The sequence below is a fragment of the Akebia trifoliata genome, chromosome 14 (genome assembly GCF_017979445.1).
Source record: "Akebia trifoliata isolate Shusen 1 chromosome 14, ASM1797944v1, whole genome shotgun sequence".
Classification (NCBI taxonomy): domain Eukaryota; kingdom Viridiplantae; phylum Streptophyta; class Magnoliopsida; order Ranunculales; family Lardizabalaceae; genus Akebia; species Akebia trifoliata.
This window is the reverse complement of record NC_141388.1, coordinates 5,737,202-5,760,660: the sequence shown is the minus strand read 5'-3', so window position 1 is coordinate 5,760,660 and position 23,459 is coordinate 5,737,202. Positions and strand designations below refer to the sequence as shown.

Sequence of the window (23,459 nt, the reverse complement as noted above, 5' to 3'; positions counted from 1 at the left end):
CCCATTTCTTGATATTATTAATTCCCCAATGCCTTCTGCAATGGTGCACTCACTTACTTGGTGTGTGTGATGTACAATGGGGGCGTTGCACGTGCCCCATAACTAATCCTTGGACAAGACCATGGTCTATAGACTGAGCAACACCTAGATACAAGCCCTGTTCGTTCTACGAGATACCCGATTATCAAAAAAATAATTTGATATTATACTTTTGGATCTATTGATGAAATTATACATGAAAATATAACTTAATGGGTGACTACTAAGTATTTAAGAGAATTACTATTGCCACACCAACTTTTACTATTGCCGCACCAATTGTTTGCAATTCCTTGGTGATCAACTTAAGGATTGACGTGGCATTAGTAAAAATTGATGTGTCAATAGCAGCTCTCTTATTTAATTGGTTAATATTTAATTGTTAATCAATGATATGATCCTTTTTGATACTCAAATCCAACGTTCAAAAATCAGACTTTTTTATTTCCTCGAAGAATTAACAAGACAACCGTTGCTCTAAAAGATAACATCAAACTTTTGCTATTTGGAAAAGCAACAAAGTTGCACTTCTTAGTTTCATAAATAAAAATAGCTGTAAAAAAAAAATTTCTTATCTCAAACAGCGTTTGATGGAAACGTCAAACGTACGGTAGATTCGAAAGAAAAACACACCTAGGGAATCTGGATGTCTTTTCACTAGGGAATCCCCAAGGATCTTTTCTAGCTGTCTCAGCCGACAAACTTCGTTTAAGACATAATATTCAGGAAAAAAAAAAAGGTCAAAACTAAAAATTACCCTCGTAAATTTTACCGTGGCATTTATGTAATTAATAGAAATAGAAGGGTAAGTTAGGCAATTGAAGATTGAAGCAGTATAAAACTGAACTTCTTCAATCTTCTCTCACTGGTTTCGCTCCCGCCCAACTGTAAAAAAAAAAAGCTGCTTATGTTGCATATTCCATCCTCTTGAAGTTCAAAACCAGAGCTCAAATGGTGGCCACGACGAAGAGCCGAAAAGGACTAAAAGCTGCATTTTCTTGCACGACTTAATTGCTTTGATGACGTTGTTAGGTTTCTTTAAAATCGTTGAATTAAAGCTATCTTTGGTCTAACTTATATCTATGCGACTAGTCCTTCATTCAAAAATCTCGGTTTCCGTGTTTTATTTCCATTTTTAAAAGGTATTATTTAGGGCACAAAATTCTAGCTGAAATCTCCTCGGTTTGAAGTGTGCGCGAAGAAGCATTTCGAGATCTAGTTTTCTTCTTCAATCCTCGTCTTCTCTGGTTTTAAATCTCAAGAAACGCTAAGACAGATATCTGGAATCTGGATTGAGTTAAAGAGAGGTCTTTGAGATCAGCTTTTGTAGATTTTTATATGTTTGTCGGTTCGATTAACGATTTCAGAAATCTTTATTTTGAATTCTCTTTGAAGAACAAGTTGTTGAGGATCTGATTTTCTCATCGAAGGTTCAGATCTGAGAAAAATGGGAAGCAAATGGAGGAAAGCGAAGACCGCTCTTGGATTGAATCTCTGTGTTTTCGTTCCTAGAACTCTAGAGGAATCTTCACCATCTGTTGATTCTGTTGGAAGATTCTCTGACGTTTCTTCGCTTTCTCCTTCAGTTTCTCCAGCCGCCAGAAGCTCAGATTCTCGATTAGCCACACCGACTACGACGACGTCATCTTCTTCCGGTCTTCGGTTGGTGAAAAGTGGCAGCAGATCCTCAAAGGTTTGCTTCATTTCCTTCTTATATTTTCTGCATTATTTGTTATTTTTTAGATGATTTATTCGGATGGTTTGATTCTGGAATCAACTAACTTTAGATGAAGAGATATTGAGAAAAATTATGAACTTTTTTTGTTATCTTTTTAATTTTGACTTCTTGTGAACTAAAGAATCCCTAATCTTTGTTTTTAAGATTACATATTAATGATTCTCTATTTCTGCTTAAATTTCCTGTTCTCTGTCTACTATTTGTCTCTATTGCTTTTTTCTTTGACTGAATCTGCCAAAGTGCCAATCTTTGTGTGCAAATTTAGAAACATAAACAATAATATTTTTCTGGGTTCAGTTTTTAAAATTTTCCCATTATAAACAAAAGGGGATTTTTATTTTTATTTTGGGTTGAAAGTTAGCTGAAAATAAGGATTTTGGTGTATGTTGTAATGTTGTTTTCGCCTTCGCTGTGACCTTGGCTTATGGGGGTTAAAGCGTACTATTCTCTTTAAGGACCATTGTCGTTTGGCTTATTTGAAAAGGAAAAACTACAGGAACACCTTTCCTTTTTATCCTTCCCCCTGGAAGGGAAAGTAGCTCCTTTTGTCAGTAATTACACTCTTCCATATGCAGTGTTCTTCTTTTAACAAAAGTGTGTGTGGGCCGTTAATTGCGAGCTTTCTAAGTGGTAAACTTCATCAAAGGAAAAACAAAAGTGTAAAAGAAAAAAATTGTAACAGTAACACATGATTTCTCTCCTAGATGTTGTAATCTTTCGGATTGACTTGAAAGAAATTCATCATTAGTGTACATGGTTTTCAATCTCAGTTTTTAGTCTTCTCTACTCTCTTTTGCCAAGAAACGTGCAGCACTGAGATGACTCAGCGAGACATCTTAGTTATCTTGAATGAGATGTGAGTTTCTTCCCAAATCTTTGAAGGAAGAGGAAACAAGGGTTATCGATAGTGGATACGTCTTGCGTGAGTCATTTCAGTCTCGGACAATCTTTTGGAACCATGTTAGTGTAATACTAAAAAAGCTAACGCCCTTGTTTCCTTGGTTTTTCTTAAGTCTAGCCTTGGTTTCTTGTCCCTTTTGGTAGTTGAGCTGAGTTGATACCCTAATTTGAGTGAAATTAGTTCCAATAATTCTCTAGTTAAATAATTGTATTTGATTTTCATATGAAACCAAAAAAAAGCTATCCCACACCTCCCCAAAAATTGCTTTGTGGCACATATTTTAATGCCCAATGCCCCCATGAATATTTGGCCCATCCCTAGTGGATCTACACAGCAATAATTAGATTGGTTGATGATTTTTGGCCATTCGATTTTGCATATTTCATCGTGGGTATTAGCAAGTGGCCCAATTGTGGATTTCATGCCATTGATGAAGAAATTCTCCAATCCAGTGGCTAAAAGCTCACCAATCAAGCTGTTTTTGCTATACATTGGTCAAAACATTCATTGACAAATGAGAACCAAAAGAGTGCCACTTGACCTTTTCTTGGTCTCCCAAATATTGTCACGTGACACTTTTTGTTCTCACTGGCCATATGAATGTTTTGTCCACCCATTGATTTTTCTAATAATTATATCAGGCTTATGTTGTAAAAGCATAAAGTCAAAGCCAATGATGTGAAATGCCCAATATTTGACTGGAAGGAATTACCCATCAGGCTGATTTTTTGGTTTAGGTTCATTAAAAGTTGGGCCAAACATTTGGATGGTCCGGGGGGCAAAAAGTGTGCCATTTGATAACCTTTTGTTATTAGCAATAGGAATTGTGGTATTCCATAGTAATCTGCTTCAAGAATGTTGGTTTTGAAAGAGAATTCTTATTAAATATAATAGTATTTTGCTTAATTTCTTCGTGGTTCAAACCTTTTTTTTAAATGGGTAAACTGGACTTGAACCCACGACCTCAAAGTTGTTTTGCAATGTGTCCAACCAACTGAGCTATGGATCTAACCCCACACCTCAACGTTCTTTCTGATTCTAACTTGCTTGTACATGCATGCAGGATTACTTCGAAGAAGCCATTAGGTTTTCTATTCATCTTTGCTCTCTAATTTTAACCTCAATTTTTTTGCTAATCATTTTAACCTCTAATTATAATACTTCGAAGAAGCCATTAGGTTTTCTATTCATCTTTGCTCACTAATTTTAACCTCAATTTTTTTGCTTATCATTTTAACCTCTAATTATAATGATGCATTTGAAACATACTTGGATGAGCTTCTCTGTAGTTTTCTTCATTGGATCCTTCTGAGTTGAATAATATTTTATGTTGTTGTGCTTTCAAACAGTCGGTCGTGGTCTTTAGTGTAATTGAACCACCTTAGTCTTTTATATTTTTTTCTCCTTTACTTGCAAAAGATTTATTGGTTTCATTGAAAAAATTTCTTCTCATCTGTTTTCTTTAATTTGCATCAGACCTGCGCTATATGCTTGGGCACCATGAAACCAGGCCATGGCCATGCCATCTTTACAGCAGAATGCTCACATGCCTTCCATTTCCAATGTATCGCTTCAAATGTGAAGCATGGCAATGAAGTATGCCCAGTTTGCAGAGCAAAATGGAAGGAAGTTCCCTTCCAAGGTCCCCCGTTAGATCTACTCCATGGTAGGGCAAGAGTAAACTCAGTGGATTGCCCCCCAAATGATGCCTGGATGACTGTATTACGTCGGCTTCCTCCACGGGCAGACTCCAATCGGCACCTTGCATCCCTTTTCCGAGCTACTGAGCCAAATGTCTTCAACGATGATGAACCATTAGACCATCAACCAGATTTACCTGATAAAAGCTCCTCCACTAGAGATGCTGTGGATGAAAATACCATTAGAACCATGGAGATCAAAACATACCCGGAAGTCACAGCTATTCCCCGGTTAACTTCGCAGGAGAACTTTACTGTACTAATCCATCTCAAAGCTCCTGTCACAAATTCAAGAAATAATCCGAGCAGAAACCAGGCTAACTTGCCACCAATCTCTCAAACTTCTCGTACTCCTGTAGACCTTGTAACTGTGCTTGATGTCAGTGGTAGCATGGCAGGTACCAAGCTTGCCTTGCTAAAGCGAGCGATGGGGTTTGTGATACAGAATCTCGGTCCATCTGACCGTCTGTCAGTCATTGCCTTCTCATCCACTGCTCATCGCCTCTTTCCTCTCCGTCGGATGACTGATTCTGGACGGCAACAAGCATTGCAGGCTGTGAACTCTCTGACCTCAAATGGTGGGACCAACATCGCAGACGGCCTGAGGAAAGGTGCCAAGGTGATGGAGGAGCGCAGGGAGAAGAACCCTGTCTGCAGTATCATACTGTTGTCAGATGGGCAGGACACGTATACTGCTAGCGGTCCCAACCACATGCGACCCGATTACCAATCCCTCCTCCCACTCTCTTCCCGAGGAAGTGGGAACTCGGGGTTCCGGCTTCCAGTCCATGCATTTGGGTTTGGTGCAGACCATGATGCTGCATCAATGCACTCGATTTCAGAGAAATCTGGCGGGACTTTCTCTTTCATAGAGGCTGAGGGTGTGGTCCAGGATGCATTTGCTCAGTGCATAGGAGGGCTTCTGAGCGTAGTTGTTCAAGACCTGCGAGTAAGTGTTGAGTGTGTGCACCCTGACATACATCTTGGTCCATTAAAAGCAGGAAGTTATGCCACCAGTGTGATGAATGAGGCGCGGACTGGTTTTATTGATGTTGGGGATTTGTATGCCGATGAACAGAGGGATTTTCTAGTATCGATCAATGTTCCAGCAAGTGATCCCAGCAAGGAAATGTCCTTGCTGAAGGTTTGTTGTGTTTACAGAGATCCTGTTTCAAATGAAACTGTGACTTTAGAAAGCGAAGAAGTAAGAATCCAGAGGCCTGAAATTGTCAGAGAACGGGTGGTTTCAGTCGAGGTGGACAGACAGAGAAGCCGTGTCCGAGCTGCTGAGGCTATTGCTGAGGCACAAGCTGCAGCAGAGCGGGGTGATTTATCTGGTGCAGTGTCAATCCTGGAGAACTGTCGGAGGATGTTGTCAGAAACCACATTGGCACGAGCGAAAGACCGTCTTTGTGTTGCGCTAGACGCAGAGCTTAAGGAGATGCAAGATAGGATGGCGAGTCGGCAAATCTACGAGATGTCTGGCAGGGCATATGTTCTGTCAGGACTGAGCTCTCATTCATGGCAAAGGGCAACGGCACGCGGAGACTCAACCGATAGTGCAACCCTAGTACATGCTTACCAGACCCCATCCATGGTTGACATGCTTACTCGATCTCAGACAATGTTATTGTCTGGCTCGTCTCCTCAGCCACCTGTTCGTCCAGCTCGATCATTTTCACTCCAACCACAGCCGAGGTAATCCGTATGGTTGCTTTCAAAATTATCTGCAAATTGCATCACATATTATGTTCAGTGCCTCAGTTTTTTTTTTCTTTTTTTTTTCTTTTTTGGGATAGGTGGGGTAAATTGGGGTGATATAAAGGGCAGGATTTTCTTTTGGGTGTTGCAAATTTCACGTCTTGTAACTGAATAAGAATTGGAGAAAGGGTGGGAAACTGGTTTTGGGAGAAGAAGGGTCTTAAAACATCATCTCTTTGTTTACTTTGTTGGTTCTTTTTGGGTGTTTGGTGTATATAAGAGAAAGGTATTTTTTTCTCTTTTGGGTGCTGGTGGTGGTTGGGGGTATAATCTTGTAATTGGGGGATATACTTTGGTTGCATTCTTCACTCAATATATAAATAGTTTCGCTCTTGATTCTTTTCTTGTTTTTTAGGACTGGCCATGATATTTAGTTCTTCTCTTCTTGACATGTAACATGATATTTAGTTCTTACTTTCTGATAAGTTTCTATTGTTCAAATTATCATTTTTAGAGATAAAATATATTTTGTTCTCATTATTGGGGTTAAGTTTTCATTTAGAAACTAATTTGGGAGTTTTGGGTAAAATTAGCTTTTGACAAATACTTTCTCCAACTAAAATTAGAGAGACCTTTCGTACTTCTCTTCATATATTTCATGACCATAATTGGTGGAAGAGCCTTGCGAAAATAACTCAGAAGTAAATTCTCAAATCCACTCAACTGATGTGGAATGTGCACTGAACCATATATTTTTGAGTCCCGATCCAGAATGGTGTCTCGTTCCTATAGCAACACACGGTGCCTATGTGGCACATTTTGGTTTGGATTTAAAACATGTAAGGCTATGTGCACGGCTTGTTTAAGAGCTCAATGTGTTTTAAATACTAACTAAAACGTACCACACGTAGATACCGTTCCTTCTATAAGTGCTGAATAGCATTAAGTGTTGAAACTTATAAGCGCTGAATTTAGATGTTGAAAAAGTTGTTTGTTTAGATGCTGAATCATGTTTGTTAAACATTATTGAAGTTAGTAAATTGTCTTTGTTACCCTTACAATCATATTATACATTATTTGCATGTTTCAAATGCCTATTTCTTATCAAGCACAATAAAATATATTATTTCTTATAAAATTAAAATACAATTCATTTTTAAATAATAAATAATACTCAAATCTTCACTTTATAAATAATAATTTCCATTTATAAAAGCCCATAAATTTCAAATTAAAAATAATAATGCCATAGAAGTCACCAAAATTTGAAATCAATATTAAAAGAACTTAATTTTAGATGAATAATTTTCGATGGAAATAAATGATATGTAATTATAAAAGCATCCTATGAATTAATAAGGACAATCAACACCATAGCCAATTTTTTTTTGTTTTATATGAGTTAAAGTTTTTAAAATGAGCAAAATTTTGAGAATGGTCTATATGGTCTAGAGATCATCCTTATCAAAAATCAGTCCATTTTGAAACTTTTAACTCGTCAAAAATAGTTTTCAAAAAAAAAAAAAAGGGGACGATTTACGGTTTTTGAACTTGTTTTGATATGGTTAGAAGTTTTAGGATGCTGATTTTTGGTGAGGATGATCTTCTCATTGTAGAGATCATCCTCATCAAAAATCAATTTATTCCAAAACTTTTAACCCATATAAGATAAAATAATTTAGTCATGGTGTGGGTTTATTAATTTGTGGGGTGCTTATATACTAATGAGGAGATCATCCTCACCAAAAATCAACTTATTCCAAAACTTTTAACCCATGTAAGATAAAATAATTTAGTCATGGTGTGGGTTTATTAATTTGTGGGGTGCCTATATACTTATCCATGGGATATAAGAGGTAATATCCTTTTAAGAATAAGAGCATACTTGTTCGTGCTCAAAAAAATGAAGGACATACTTGTCCGTGTCGAAAAAAGTGAAGTGCTTACCGCTTCAACACCTTTTTTCAGCATCAAAATAATGCTGAATTTTTTTCACTTATTTTCAGCAATAAGTGCTGAAAATATAGAGTAAACAAACATGTTATTTTGACAAAAATTGCTGAATTTTTTTTTTTCTAGCAATAAGCGTAGAAAAATAACGTATAGATACTGTTCCTTCTATAGGTACGGGATACCATTTTGGATCCTGATTCTGTATTTTTTCCTCGAGATACATAAGGAAAAAGCTATTGTTGTGCACATTCCATATCAATTGAGTGTACTTGAGTTTTTATTTTTATTTTTAAGTCAGTTAAGTATTATTCTTGGTGGAAAGGTCATGGTGAGCCAATTTGATAAACGACTGATTTTTTAGGTAAAATGTTTATTGTCACACCAAAATTTTACTTGTAACACACCAATCCAGAAAGTAAGCAGTTGTTTACATGTGGATTGATCTGTTATAAATTGTTTACACCAACTTTATTTAGGTTTATTTAGATTTTATTATTACACTAGAGTTTGCCCGCTCCTCTTTGGGATTTAGGTGTAAAAGATAAAAAATAATAAAAGGGAGGGGGGGAGTGAAAAGATAATAAAATTTGAAAGGTATTATTGAAAAAAGTGAAGAAGAGGAAAGGTAACATGTCAAGTTTACTGGAAATTCTTGGAAATGGGTAGAGGAGGAAAGACTGAAGTCTCGCACTCTTGAAAAGGGAAAGAAGAGAATAGGCAATTAAGGGGAGGAAAATGTTGAAATACCTTTAAAATTGACATTGATTCTCACATTGTTGACGTGGATGTAAGGAACCATAGATGCTTTTCACTCATTTCTACTTTCTGTCGAGATACGAGTGAAAAACATATATGGCTATGTATGCACCTCCAGATCAGCAATGTGAGAATTGATGTCAATTTTAATGTTGTTCCAGCACAACTCAAAAGGGAAATGCTTTCCCAAGATACTTTCATCATGAGTATAAAGATTGAGATAAAGTAGTGAGTCTTACCAATATGAGTCTTTTTTTTTTATAATGGGATCCGAAGGTGTAGGCCAGACTAACAAGGGTGAGGCAACATGCCTCTTAGATCTCCATATCTAGCACAATTCCTCTGGGTACATTCAATACCCCATAAATCACATATACCGGGTAAGTAGATAAAATTCTTCATATATACTCCTCCACATCAACAATGTGAGAATCGATGTCAATTTTAATGTTGTTCCAGCACAACTCGAAAGGGAAATGCTTTCTCAAGATACTTTCATTATGGGTAGAAAGATTAAGATAAATTAGTGGGTCTCACCATTATGAGTCTTTTTATTTATTTATTACGGGGTTCCGTAGGTGTAGGCCAGACTAACAAGCGCGAGGCAACATGCCTCTTAGATCACCATATCTAGTCTAAATCCTCTGGATACATTCAATACCCCATATACCACAGATACTGAGTAAGCAGATAAAATTCTTCATGGGTGGTTATTGAAAGGGGCTTGAACTCAAGACCTCACCCTTTTTTAAGGGATGCCTTTGCCATCATTATGTTTTGCTATATATAATTTTCTTAATTGTATTTATATATGTACATTACTCTTAATCATATTAATTTAAAATAAAAAGAATAATAATTTTATTATATATTATTAAAAGTAGAAAAAATATAAATATTTAGAAATTGACAAAATATAATTTTTATTGTCTAAAAATATACATGTTCCTTGCAAAGTAAGAGAAGTTTCTTTGCCATGCCACCTTTTAGCATCAAAGTGGAGTAAGAATTACTTATTTTGTGGATTCTACATTTTATTATATGTATGTCATGTATCCCAGACTCTAGAGTCATAGCTCAAAAAACTTTCAAACTTGAAATCATTGAATTATGATAATTATATTACTATAAAGGTTGATTCCTTTTCAAAGCATATTGAATTATTATTATTTATTTTTTTCCGAATTTTTGATGTAGAACATATAAAACATGTATAAAGTATTTGTCGCATTTTTCCCGTTTGGCGAATGTTTGACCAATTTTTCATTGGATATTTGCAAATCAAATAAACTCAAAATTTTCACCTAACGATTTTTATTTTCTATTTATTTTTAATATCATATAATTTAAAGGTTTTCTTAAATTTTAAAAATAATTGATACAAGTGCCAAAATTTCCCCCCATATTTATTGAATGATTTTCAGCAATTAATTTATCAGACCCAAAGGATAAGCTTTAATCCTTGTTGGAAATTCATGAGATCAGACAGACTTTGATAAACATTTTCGTTGATCAAGTTGCTATATTATAATCTTATTTATGTAGCGAGTTACAATAGTGTTTCTTACTCATGAACACGATGGTATTTATTATTCTTTATGTCTCTCCACGTTCAGCTGCTCGTTCATTAGTTTACTCCGCAAAGCACGTGATACTTGCTACGCTCACCATTAAAGGTCCCACCATCTCATTACAAGTTCCTTCATCCCATGATAAGCAAAAGATTTCTAAATAAATAAATTCATTAATTACAGCAATCCTAACAAGTTCATATTAAAACAAAGGAAAACTATTAATCACTTAAACTGATCTCGATCACGTGCACTTTTTACAATGCATCACATTCTAATATGTTATTATCATCCTGAAATCTATGAGGATCAACGATTATCGTAAATTTGTAAAAATAATAGCCTTCATGAATTTGACTTTCGACTAACAATATTTTAATTGTCAAATACTTTTCTTTGATCACAAAAAATCAACATATTCCGAAACTTCTAACCCTATCAATTATAGGTTGAAGAATTGTAGACCATCGATTTTTGCCGTTATATAGGCGTACAACCATTTTCTATGAAACTCGTCATCTCATATACCAAAACGTTTAAACCATTTTTGATAGGGTCAGAAGTTTCATATTGGGCTGATTTTTTTGTGAGGACGATCTCTTCACCAGTGTGAGCATCCTAATAAAAAATCAATCCATTTCAAAACTTCTAATCCATATAGTACAAAGTATTGGCTCTGTGTTAGTTCTCTAATGTTAGCTGCCGGGACCCTTATCTTATATTAGGATCGAATTAATCAATTTAACAATAATTTAAGCAAATGAGATATTAAGTATGCTTGATGGGGTTGGTCCCAAGGTTGCCAAATGCTTCCTTAGACTCATTTATTTGATTCATTATATATTGATTGATTACAAATATTTATCCCATAACGTGCTAACAAGCCTCTCTTAAAGTGGGGCTAAATCTCTCTTTATAATATAATAAGTATGTGTGGGGGGGGGGGATCAGTAAAAGATTAAGTCAAAGATGCCTTTAGCCATTTGATCATATTTTCTAAGGTACTTTAGTTGTTGAGTCTAATCACATCATCAATCTCATCTCCATAAAAAATTATATTGTACTTGGTATCGTATATATCAACTTTAGGAGCTTTCGACTCTATCGAAGTAATCCTATGACTCGAAAATAAATAATCTTCTTGATGGAAGTTGAGTGTTTGTAGACTTTGAAGGGATGCATCAGGATTGTGGGACTCAAAGATTCGATTACTAATTGTCTTTAATCTGTCGTTGAATAACCAATTGTCTTGGACAATGGATCATGTATTTATCTTGTACGAACTGAATTGTCTAATCTTATAAATCTCAAGAATAATAGTGTTGCATTGGGTCTCCGACTATTGCGATTAATTTGAATTGGGAATATTGAATTTAAAATCAAGTTATTGGGATAAAAACACATCATAAGGATGTGTCACATGTCTTCACGATAAAATTTGATAATTAGATATAGATAAGAGTCGTGATAATCTAATGTTCTTTATACGCTCCCATCACAAAATCGTAAATCTTTTACTTTGGGATACACATAAAAAAGATTTATGATTTTGTAATTATCATATCAAAGAGCATATAAAAAGTGTTAGATTATCATTACTCTATAGATAAACACATCAAAAGTGAAATTAAAAAGAAAAGAATCAACTAAAATTTATAATAATACAGACCCAACTCCCAAGATTTTCGGGTTCAAAGGCAAATGAATTATTAACCAATTAACTTACATGTGACGCGTAAGTCACTCCATGTTTCACGCTTACTCCTTCTCAGTAAATAGGGCGCACTAAACTGCATGAAAGAATGCCACGTAATTATTCATTATTATGAGTAAGTCTAATCTTACAAATCTAAATATATTTAAAATCTTACTAAGGGTTGTCGAGCACACCTTGTAGCATAAAAAAAACACTTTAAAAAATGGTTATTTAATTTTAAGGTGGGACCCTTAATAATATTTGAAATCTTACCAAATAAACCTTAAGAGCGGCCCTCTGCAAAATGAAGCAGACGTTATGAGCTCAAATCTCGAGGAAAATTTGTTGATGATAGAGCAACTCCAACGGATGTCTTTATTTTGGCATATTCCCATATTTTAGAAATGATTCTGTCTTCCGAACTCAAATAAACTTCAACGAGTTAACTCGGTGTCGGGATTGAACGATACGATGGCAGAAGTCAGTTTTTTTACTGAGATTTAATAGCTCACCTTAAATTTTTTATATTTTTTAAACGAGAAGTCTCAATCGTATCGGAAAATTCGTCCGAGACGACTTGGTATCGGACCTGGACGAGACGAGACGAGAAACCGAGTTTTAAAACCATGGACTTGGAGTTGCTCTTAGCTCCACTTTCAGTCTCAAAAGCTTTTAATTTGATACTGTTCCTGGGGAATCGGATCGTAATTTTCTCTCCCAGATTTTCCACTTTTACTTTCTTTAGTGGTTCTTATCCTTCACTTCTTCGCTACTTTTTTTCTTCCTCAAATCTCAATTTTAACAAAGTTTTGTTTTTTTTGCTCTGAGTTTTGTAATCCATTGAAGTGTTATAATCTTAAATCTGACTGACATTTGAAGTTCGATCGGATTTCTTCGAAGAAAATTTGTTTTTTTTTGACATTTTCTTCTCAGGTAATTTGCTTTTGAGCTCCAATTTACGTCTCACTTTTAGGTCGAAATCTTCTGATTCTGACTTGTATTTAGAGATCTAACCTTTCGAGTTTCAAGTTCTCTGCTTTATTTCCAAATCACGCGATCCATATAATTAGAATCTGCAAAATTTAAAATTTCCTTACATCGTTCTCGTAATGTTGGCAGGAAAAAAATTCTTCCTTTCTCCATCTTTATATAATTGTCCAAGAACCCTAAAATCCTAAAACCCTAACTCTAATCCGAAGCTGTTGGAGTTTTAAAAATCTCTTTCTCGATTTTTCAGTATTTTTGTTGCTTCTGAAGCAGAGACTACTGGGTTAGTGGAAACACTGACGGAGTAGAGTAACGGATTTACACGCTAGCAGTCACGAGACGCCGTGAAGTATAACGGTTTGAAGTCAAATTTCCTAAGGTACGCCTATTTATCGTTTTTTTAATTTTTACGATATATTACATTTTCTGTTCGTGAGAAAGTTAAAAGAGAAATCCGTAACAGCTCTGTTTTTTCCGTTTAATTGTGATATTGTTTTTGTGATTTATGTATGCCCCTCATGTTTGGTAAATATTAGAGATACCTCCTCTGTGTTATCAAACTGATCACATACTCCTTTGACCTCTGTTCCCTCTGGATTAATTTTATAGAATGACCTAAATGCCCTCATCTTTATCTTCTAGCCAAAATTCCTTTTGATAATTTTCTCCCAAAAAATTAGTCATCTTGAAGCTCTTCAACTCGTTTCCAATCCATCATCTTCAATTTTGTAAATCTGTGAATTTTTTACTTCAAAATCCATCGTCTTTTACTTTTCAAAATTCAATTTTCGCTCTTGAGATTTGAAGGTTAAAGGAGATAGAATCTTAGGTTGATCCATTGTATTTTACTTCCTAACTCGTATTCATGAGATTTGAAGGTTGAAGGCGATAATCTTAAGGTTAAAAAATAAGGAAAAACACTCTACATAAATGATCCATTCAGGGGGTTTTGTGTAGGTTTTGAAGAGCAGAGATTTATAATTAACAATTCAAGATTTATATGCTAAGTTGATGAATCAATGGCATGATGTCATATGTACTGAAATAGAAATAGTGATTGTTTAAGTGGAAGGAAAAAAGCAGGACAACTTTTTGAATGGTTTAAGTGCTTAATTTTTTGCTAGATCTTTGTACATGTAGTATTAGGTTATTTGATCATCAGTTTATAATGGATTTTTGTTAACAACAAATCTCAATTTGGGTTTGAATAGGGGTGTTTAAGTCATTTCTATTAATATTTCAGTATGTAGACTCATCATTTTGAAAATGCAAAGGGTGTCTCCAATGTTTTAGTGTTTTATAATTTATGGTCTTGTGGATCACAATAACAAAGTTTGGATTCGGTGAGGGTTAAATTTGGTTAATTTAATTCGGATAAATTCAGAAAAAGTTTCAAACAAAAAAATCGAATTTTTTTTTGAGATTATACACATATTTAATTGGATTAGTTATAAAAAACTACCATCTTCAACCTCTTTCTAAATCTTATCTTCTTCTTGATGTTTGAATATTGAAAAAACAAAAAATATCGTAGGTGAAAGGTAAAAATGTTACCATATTCCATGATTATTTGAGGAATCATCGATTAATTCGTCAAATTAATCGGCTAAGAGCATCTCCAATAGAATATGTAAAGTCCGTTGTGTCTTTATTTAAAAAAGTGTGCGGTGAAAAAATTAGCAGCAAGAGACTTTTTAGAAGTAAATGTTAAAATAAAGAATGGGATTCCACTCTCTACATATAAAGAGCCTCTAAGACTAGTTATTTTAAGGTTAAAAAATAAAAAAACTCTTTCCTTATTAATTTAATAAGGTTTCAAATCCTATCTAAGGGCCGTTGGGCTCACAGAAATTACTATATTGGCAATCTAACACAATATTTTTCTAAAATTCATGAAAAATTCATATCCAAACTTTTGTTATAAAAAAAAAAAATTTTGAACTTGATCCATGGTGTTGAAAATGAACAACTATCAAACCTTCAAAATTTAAATTTAAAATTTAACGGTGAAAAATAATTTTTTTTTATTTAAATTCTCCAAAATTTTAGAATTTCATTATTTACAAGTCTGTGATATTGGATCATATTTTTAGATGTCAAGATGTGAACTCACAACCCGTGGTAGGATTTAAGTAGGTTATAGAAAATATAAAATAATATAAAATATTAAAAATAATGAGAGATTTATTGAAATTTATTTTGAGCAATCAACAAATTTTTTATCAAAGATGCTCGCATTGTTAGAGATGCTCGAACCCTTAATTCGGAGACTTGTACAAATTTTTTGAAAAATTCCGCGAAAATTTTGTAACTATGTTATGGAGAAATTTTTTGCCACGTGGAAAAGATTTAATAAATCCAACCGTCCTTCCGTTAAACGTTCTTTTGGTTTCAAAATCTCGAGAGATTACGTTAAAAACACGTGATAATCTAAGAAATCCGCCAAGTTTTTGTCACCTTCCCATTCCCAGATACACGTGGCACGAATCGACCAGACCCTCTGTGTGGGCCCACCGAAGAGAGGTTTTAGTTCCAATGAAGCACTTTCATTCAGTCCTCACCATCAAACTTTTGTGATTTAGTTGACGGATCTGATCTACCAATCACTCTTTTTTTTGTGTTAAATGTGGGGCCCAATTCCCTTGTTTACCCTCTCCCATGTTACAGCAATATAGTGAGGACAGATTCTCCCAAGTCTCCCCTCCTGACGTAAATGTCCGTCCTGTCCTTCTCGCCGACACTTGTTGGTGGAGCGGGTGACTGGACTACTTTTAAATTCCTCTTCACATGTCAGTGATAAAATCATTAAAAATGACTTTGAAGCCAAGTTTTTTGTACCGTTGGTTTTACAAAGTTTTGAAATTTTGAAAAAAAAAAATTCCCTTTTTATAACTCCCAATAGATTTTATTTGAATCGTAGACCTTACTAGTATGGAAAAAGCAATATTAGAGGAACCCAAAAATGTCGACTTCAAATTTTAATCCGTATTTGGGTTTTTAATATCTAAGTTAATGGTTGGTGCGTCGTAATCAGGTTGGGAACTGCTGCTTTCAAAGAGGTGAGTTTTTTTTTAATCTATTTCTCTTTGAATATCTTAAAACTCATCAATCTTTATTGGGTTTATTTGCTGTCAAATGTCTATTCTGCATTATCTCTTTGGCTTCTTCTACCTATTAATTAATGGTGATTGATTTCCTCAGCTTAGAAATATCAAATATTTGATTCATTTGGTAACGTTTTGCTTTCAACCTGGTTTCTGCATTTGGGTTTGGATTTGGATTTGGATTTTCTCTGCAATTCTTAGTCTCCTCAATTGGAGAACTGTCGATTTAGTCTCTCGCGCGCTCTGATGGGGTGGTTGGTTTGACTTCTCTGTTTTCAAATTTCAAGTAATGTGTGTCAAACAATGTGATTCTTGTCAAACCCTGAGCAAAAATTGGAGGGAGGTGAGTGTGTGGGAGCAAATGGGGAGAGAGGTGAGGGAGTGGGGACAAATGGGGCATGTAATTAGTTGAAAATATAGGGGTGTCTCAAAGTTCTGTGGGGGCAATTACCCCCACCAGCTCCTTACTAGCTCCGCCCCTGGGTTTACTCACTATGTGTCTAGCAGGAATCTGGGTATTTTAGTTGATATGAATTGGAACTTAAGGCCTGTTGTTGGCCAAATATATGATTCTTCTTGATAGGTTGGCCAAACAAGAATTTATACATTAAAAGCTATTATTTATGTTGTATATGTATATGCTTGTGTGTAGACATTCCTTTGTTTTTTTACGACTATCTAATTTCCAGAAATTTAGGGCTTAGCATCCTAGTTCATTTCAAGTCTCAGCCACTAAACAATAAATGCCCAAACTCTTAAATTTTGAACCATAACTTGTTATTAAGAGCACTTTTTTTTTTTAAAATTAATGTAAAGTGATCTCTTTAATTTTGTGGACTTTGAGGATCACAAACATTTATTTAGCATTCATTTTCCTGCTCATCGATAATTCTCACCTTTCTTTTCTTTCCAATCTGAATATTTGCTCTGATGCTTGGACAGAATTGTAAGTAAAATTGTCATCTGGTGCAGGTTGAAGGAATTGAGATATCAGATGTTTGAAGACGAGATATCTTATCGCACGTGAAGGTTTAATTCGATTCTTAAATTACTCTACAACTTCGAGCAGCTCGTTATTCAACTGGAAAGTTAGAATAGTTGGCTTCTTAGATTGGTTTGCAGTCATTTCTTTGCAGTGACCATGGTTTCAAAACTTGTCTGAGACTGAGACGTATCGCTCGAGTTGTCTCGGTATCAGGCATGGACGAGATGGATGGACAAGTCAATTTTTCAAACGCGATTTAAGATCCCACGTTCATTTTTCAAATTTGGAATGATACGTCTCAAACGTATCAGACAACTCGTCCGAGACGACTCGGTATCTGACATGGATGAGACGAGACACGAAATCGAGTTTTAAAACCATGGCTGTGATGCTTTCTTAAAAAGTTGCTTGAAATTAATGTTTTTTCATTGGTTAAATGATTGAAAAAACAAATTTATTGTCAAAATCCCCCCTGGATCAGCACTATTGTATTTCCAGAAATGACAAAGACGCCCTTTACGTCTTGCATCTCTTTTAACAGCTAAAGTACCAATTCTTGTGTTTTTGCAAGATGTAAATGCTGGACAACTACTTCTTTTGTTTCCTTGCCAAAGACATGTATTTATGTATTTAGTGGAAGTTCAAGACAGGCCTTTCTGAGACTAATTATTGAATATTCTATAACAGGCATTGTTTGGTCCGAAAAAATGAAGACCCAGGTGGAAGTTGCCCTTGCTTGTATCATTAGTGTGGTCTTGTTTCATTACACTTCTTGTGGTTAGTATCTTGACTCTTCTATCTGGTAAATGATCTTTTAGCCAGACAAAATCTAAATTTAAGCCTGGTATACTGTAAGGATACAGCTAAATGGTGCACATGGTACATAAGCAGGACAATGTTACTCAACATGAAATAGATTCTGCCTTGGATTGCAGTCGAACTATATACATTGTGATCATCCTAGTCTTAAGATCTATTGCATTCCTTTTGACTGTCGCAACATTATCTGATTGGATTTAAGAGTAATACTTTTGCCAATAAATGTCCTATATGGGGCTTAATGAAAAGTGGGTCCCACCACACTGCATATGTGCAATGTTTGGCACCATGGAATTGGTTTACTGTCCCTATCTTCAAAGTGGTTTCTTATTTAGCAAATTAGTCATTTCTATTAAAATTTTAATTCTATTGCAACCCTTATGTAGATTGTTTCTTGTATAAACAACTTTCAAGCTAATTTTTCTGCTTGTTTATACTTGTCGGTGATAGATAAACTTCCTGAAGGGTCTGGTATAAACAAATGGACTTGTTCGTGTGCCTCTTCTGATCAAGGAAATCAGACCTACAGTATTGCAGCCAACTGTTCTGCATCCTGTGATTGTAGTCCTGGTATGTTGCAATCTTTAGCCCTTCTTTGATTTGGGTTTGCAGTTGCTAAAGTGATAATAGAAAATATGAGGTGTTTCCCTATCTTTGTCTAAAATGTTCTCGAGGTAGACAAGAAAAGAGAAGACCTTGAAGAAAAACTAAGCTACAGTTGTTGGTATGAGTTTGGTTGTAAAAGGAAAATTTCTTGCAGAAGATATAGTGGAAAGAAAATTGGTCATTGCATAAATAAATTGAGTTTCAAGAAATTATAAACTGCAGAACTCTTTTGTCAATCTTTGAGATATGTAAGTTGCTAGCAGAATTTGTTCACGTGAATTATTATTATCTGTGAAGTGCAATTTATAGGAATAGGACTTATTTGTGCTGTTTAGACAGCCACCAATATGTGTACCTAATGGTGCATGCAATTTTAATTTTTATGTGCTCTTTTTCCAAACCTAAAATATATAGGTGGGGGAGATGTCATCTTAAGCAATTTTAATCTTTATATGTGCTCTTTTTCCAATCCTAAAATATATAGGTGGGGAGATGTCATCTTATGCAATTTTAATCTTTATGTGCTCTTTTTCCAATCCCAAAATATATAGGTGGGGAAATGTCCTCTTATGTATTTTTGGTTCATGCTAAGTGCATTGGCTTCTTATGGCAGAAGAAGCTGCAGAAGGAGGATCGAGTGGGGGTAGATGGACATGTTTGTGTGATGCTAAAGATAGTTGTTTTTCAGCTTGCAACTGCACATCTGGTAAATCTTTTATTTATGCGAAAATGCCTCTTTTGAGCATCCATAGTGACGTAATGATATGATCTCCAAATGAACGTGTCTTGCCACAGTACTTACTAGTGTTAGATTCCTCTAACTGGAAGTTCCTTTATATAGATGTGACATTGGGCTACATGTGAAGCATAGGTGTAGGGCGCGAGACTTACCATATATTTTCTATAATATTTGTTTGAAATTCATTATAATTGCATTGGAGATTGTGGTCCTTATTTTTCGTAGTAAAATGACATTTACAATGAGAGGATGCCAACATAGTTCATGATGAGTATAGCTGCTTCCAGTGTGTGTGTGTGTGCATAGGCACTCTATTAAGTATTAACAGCTTCAAGCTTTATTTGTGTGCTATTTTTAATGCTTCTCGTACAGGTTCTTTGAGCAAACAAGAAGATTCAAGGAAGCATATTTCCAGCAAAGTTGTTGTGTACATTCTCTTATTGAGTGTTGTGCTCACAACTCTCGCATTTCTTGCTTCTCTGGGATGCTATGTCTATCGAAGGGACAAATGTCCTGTTCAACCACCAATATTTTCATCAGACAAAGATACAAGCTGCAATAGTGCGACCAACCTAATAAGCCATAGGTCTACTTCAGTACCAGAATCCAACTTTATTGTAAATTCTTCAGTTAACCCTTTCACAGGTAATTAGCTTTTTTTTCTTTGTATTGATTTGTGCTTTGAAGGACTTGAAAGCAATGCATCGGGTTTCATTTCTAGAAACTTATTTTAATAGTCTTACGGTCTGTTTATTTCTATGAGGTCAACAATTTTAAAAATATGAATCAACAATCAATGTACTATTATCGGACCAGAACTTTGCTTCGGTACTCAAATCACAACTATCTTCGCTTCAGGGTGCATAAGAACGGCAACTTTTATGTTTAGAAGCAAAAGAGGAACCATACCTGGAACTATTATTCAATTTTCATACTCCGAATTGGAGCAAGCAACGGATAAGTTCTCCAGTTCCAATTTGATAGGCCTTGGGGGAAGTAGCCATGTTTACTGTGGTCAACTCAAAGACGGTAGATCTGTTGCTGTTAAGCGCCTAAAAACTCCGGGAGGGCCAGAGGCAGACTCTGAATTTTTAACTGAGGTACTCCGTCAAATTGCCACATTTTTCATTTATCATTTATTTGACTATTGTTGTCTGTGGACTTCGCAGAATAGGGGAACAAAAACAAAATACATCGTTATATGTTGTAGCCTCATAAACTATACAATTTTCTCTTGTTTCCACAGATCGAATTGATATCAAGACTCCACCACTGTCACGTGGTGCCTTTGCTTGGCTACTGTTCTGAATCCCGAGGAAAACATGCCGAAAGGCTTCTTGTATTTGAATACATGATGCATGGTAATCTGAGAGATTGTCTTGATGGGGCTCAAGATAAACAACCCATGAACTGGGCGATTCGTGTAAGCATTGCACTTGGAGCTGCAAGGGGCTTGGAATATCTCCATGAAGCAGCTGCTCCGAGGATTTTGCATAGAGATGTCAAATCAACCAACATTCTTCTCGACGATAAGTGGAGAGCTAAAGTAAGAATCTTTCATGTTTCAGATAATTTACAAATTCCAAATATCTCAAAAATAATAGGAAAAGCCTTGTTTTGGCTAGACTTGATAGTTGAGACGACAAATTTATGGAAAAAATGTAAGTTAACTATGTCTTGGTTATAAAATTAAGCTCTTTTATTGCCTCGGCTATGTTAATTTAGAGGTACAGAGAGTGAACATAAACTCCAATACATATATTCGTGTGGCAGACATCATAATCATTTTACCTTCCATAATGGTTCATTTATATGTGCAGATATGTAATCTATTCTTTTATATGTGCAGATAACTGATCTTGGTATGGCCAAACGCTTAAGGACTGATGACCTTCCTAGCTGTTCCAATTCTCCTGCAAGAATGCAGGGGACTTTCGGATATTTTGCACCAGAGTATGCAATTATTGGAAGGGCTTCTCGTAAGTCAGATGTTTTCAGTTTTGGAGTGGTTCTTCTGGAGTTGATCAGTGGTCGGGCACCCATACACAAATCATCTGATAAAGGAGAAGAAAGCCTTGTTATATGGGTAAAGTAAATTATATTTTTTTTTCTTATCATCTTACAGATTTGGAGATGCATAAATTGGAGATCCATATAATTGTTTTTTTTTTCATGAAACAAGTAAATTTGATTACTTACTGATTCAGATTTTAATTTGTTTATATATTGTAGGCTACTCCTCGTTTACAGGATAGTAAGCGGGTTATCTCAGAGTTGCCTGATCCGCTTCTGAAAGGGGAGTTCCCAGAAGAAGAGATGCAGATAATGGCCTATTTAGCGAAGGAGTGCCTTCTGTTGGATCCTGATTCTCGACCAACCATGAGTGAGGTTGTTCAAATTCTTTCCACTATCACACCTGAGAAATCTAGGAGGCGAAATTTCTCTGTAGATCTTTTTCAGGTAACATATATTTTAAAATTTTCAAAATTTTTAATGGTTTTATTTCAATTTTTTTCTTCTAAACTTTGTATTCATGATTTTATTATTGTTGTTCCTTTGAGTTTATTTATAATTCAATTTATGTTTATGTTTATAACATATGCAGCAGAACTTCTCCACACATAGCACGAAAGGCATAGCAGACATCGAGAGGTGTGGAGAACAAGCCGAGGGTCACATTGCTGCTGCTGAGGAGCTGAGGCAAACTACATCCGAGAGATGGTCTGCTCGATGTTCGTTGCCACTGACCATAGACCGTACTTTGTGTGTTAAAGACAGCGAAAAAGAGGGGGACACAGTGCTATCGTCTGAGTATATAGAAAGACTGATCCTCTTGACTTCAAAAGCTAGGAGTTGGCGTGCCCCTGATGATGAAACAGTGGACTTAGCTGAACCTCGGTTTGAATCATTCTGGCAGGCAAACGTTCAATCCCTCTGACAAACATTCACCTACACCAAGAAAGAAACTTTGGCAAAAATATCCCATGCAAATGGTTGGTGAATAAAGGTACCCCCTCGTAAATCTGATCTTCGGGTTGATTCTATTAAGAGGTGTGTTTTGGTGAATAACTGTGTTTTTAATTCTTTTAGTATATACATTTTCCTTTTGTCTCCTCTAATGTTGTACAGAGTATTGAAGAGAGTTTATCGCAATGCCATTGTGGATTCATATACTAATAACAATTACAGAAAGATCACCAATGTTAAGTTTGGATAGTTTTACTGTCACACTGAAAAATGGCATTAAAGGTGGTGCTTGGTGTTTGTCTTGCACATCAGATTACCATGGTCCATTACATATGGGGCAAATTACTTAAAGGACTCTCAGAGCGGGGATTTCGCTCTAAATCCACCGTAACTTTTTCTTTTTTGATTGCACCCCTTAGCAAATGATATACAAGAAAATACCCTTTTCTCAATTTTTTTTCTACGAAGATTGCAAACCATTCTGACGATGAATAAAGAATGGAAAATAATATTCTCATAATTTGAAGGACATTTTAAATGTAATTGTCGATCTATATCAACGATGTCTCCCACAACAAATGTCATAGAATGATATTCTTATAAATTTGAAGCAATTTTTTATTCCATCATTATTTGTGTTGTTATTATATAGGGAAAATTACTAATAGAGGGGTTAAATATTTTAATATTTATATCAACGATATCTCCCACAACAATTGTCAGAGAATGATATTCTTATAAATTTGAAGCAATTTTTTATTCCATTATTATTTTTGTTGTTATTATATAGGGAAATTATTAAAAGAGGGGTTAAATATTTTAATATTTATAAAAAAAGAATTTAAATTTTCAAAAATTACCAAAAACAAATTAAGTCGTTGGACAGTCTAGAATTTTAATTACTCATTGAACTGTCCAACGTCCCTTAAAATTATTAAAACACTGGACTGTCCAGCATTTCCTTCATTTAAAATGTTGGACAGTCCAGGGATTTAATTTGTTTTATATATATATATATATATATATATTTGTGAATAGTAAAATATTTAACTCTTTTTTTTTCGTAATGTACCATATTATACATGTATTTTGCATGATTTGTGAAGATCTATTTAGCTGTGAGTTTCATGTTTGAATTAAAAAAATTATCAACCGTGGAACTCATCATTTGACACATGGTTTTTAAACTCGGTATCA

General features: G+C 35.1%; 2 protein-coding genes across 12 annotated transcripts; both read left to right on the top strand.

Annotated features, from left to right (window-relative positions):
• The first annotated feature begins 898 nt into the window (after nt 1-898).
• LOC147385801 (E3 ubiquitin-protein ligase WAV3-like) lies at nt 899-6,484 on the top strand. The gene is made up of 2 exons (XM_086423268.1): nt 899-1,732; nt 4,155-6,484. Exons 1-2 carry the CDS (start codon nt 1,487-1,489, stop codon nt 6,078-6,080), a joined length of 2,172 nt encoding a protein of 723 aa, XP_086279394.1. The 5' UTR covers nt 899-1,486; the 3' UTR covers nt 6,081-6,484.
• A 6,349-nt stretch (nt 6,485-12,833) lies between these two features.
• Nucleotides 12,834-22,408, top strand: LOC147385800 (receptor-like serine/threonine-protein kinase NCRK). Of its 11 annotated transcripts, XM_086423845.1 has the most exons (12): nt 12,837-13,421; nt 16,077-16,101; nt 17,119-17,175; nt 17,819-17,908; nt 18,401-18,520; nt 19,170-19,262; nt 19,668-19,940; nt 20,154-20,395; nt 20,542-20,841; nt 21,145-21,381; nt 21,528-21,755; nt 21,901-22,408. In XM_086423845.1, exons 4-12 carry the CDS (start codon nt 17,839-17,841, stop codon nt 22,231-22,233), a joined length of 1,896 nt encoding a protein of 631 aa, XP_086279971.1. In that variant the 5' UTR covers nt 12,837-13,421; nt 16,077-16,101; nt 17,119-17,175; nt 17,819-17,838; the 3' UTR covers nt 22,234-22,408. The 11 variants fall into 11 exon arrangements, with proteins under 11 accessions (XP_086279980.1, XP_086279971.1, XP_086279970.1 ...); XM_086423854.1 differs by lacking the exon at nt 16,077-16,101 and having other exon boundaries at nt 12,834-13,421; nt 21,904-22,408; XM_086423844.1 differs by lacking the exon at nt 16,077-16,101.
• The last annotated feature ends 1,051 nt before the right edge of the window (nt 22,409-23,459 follow it).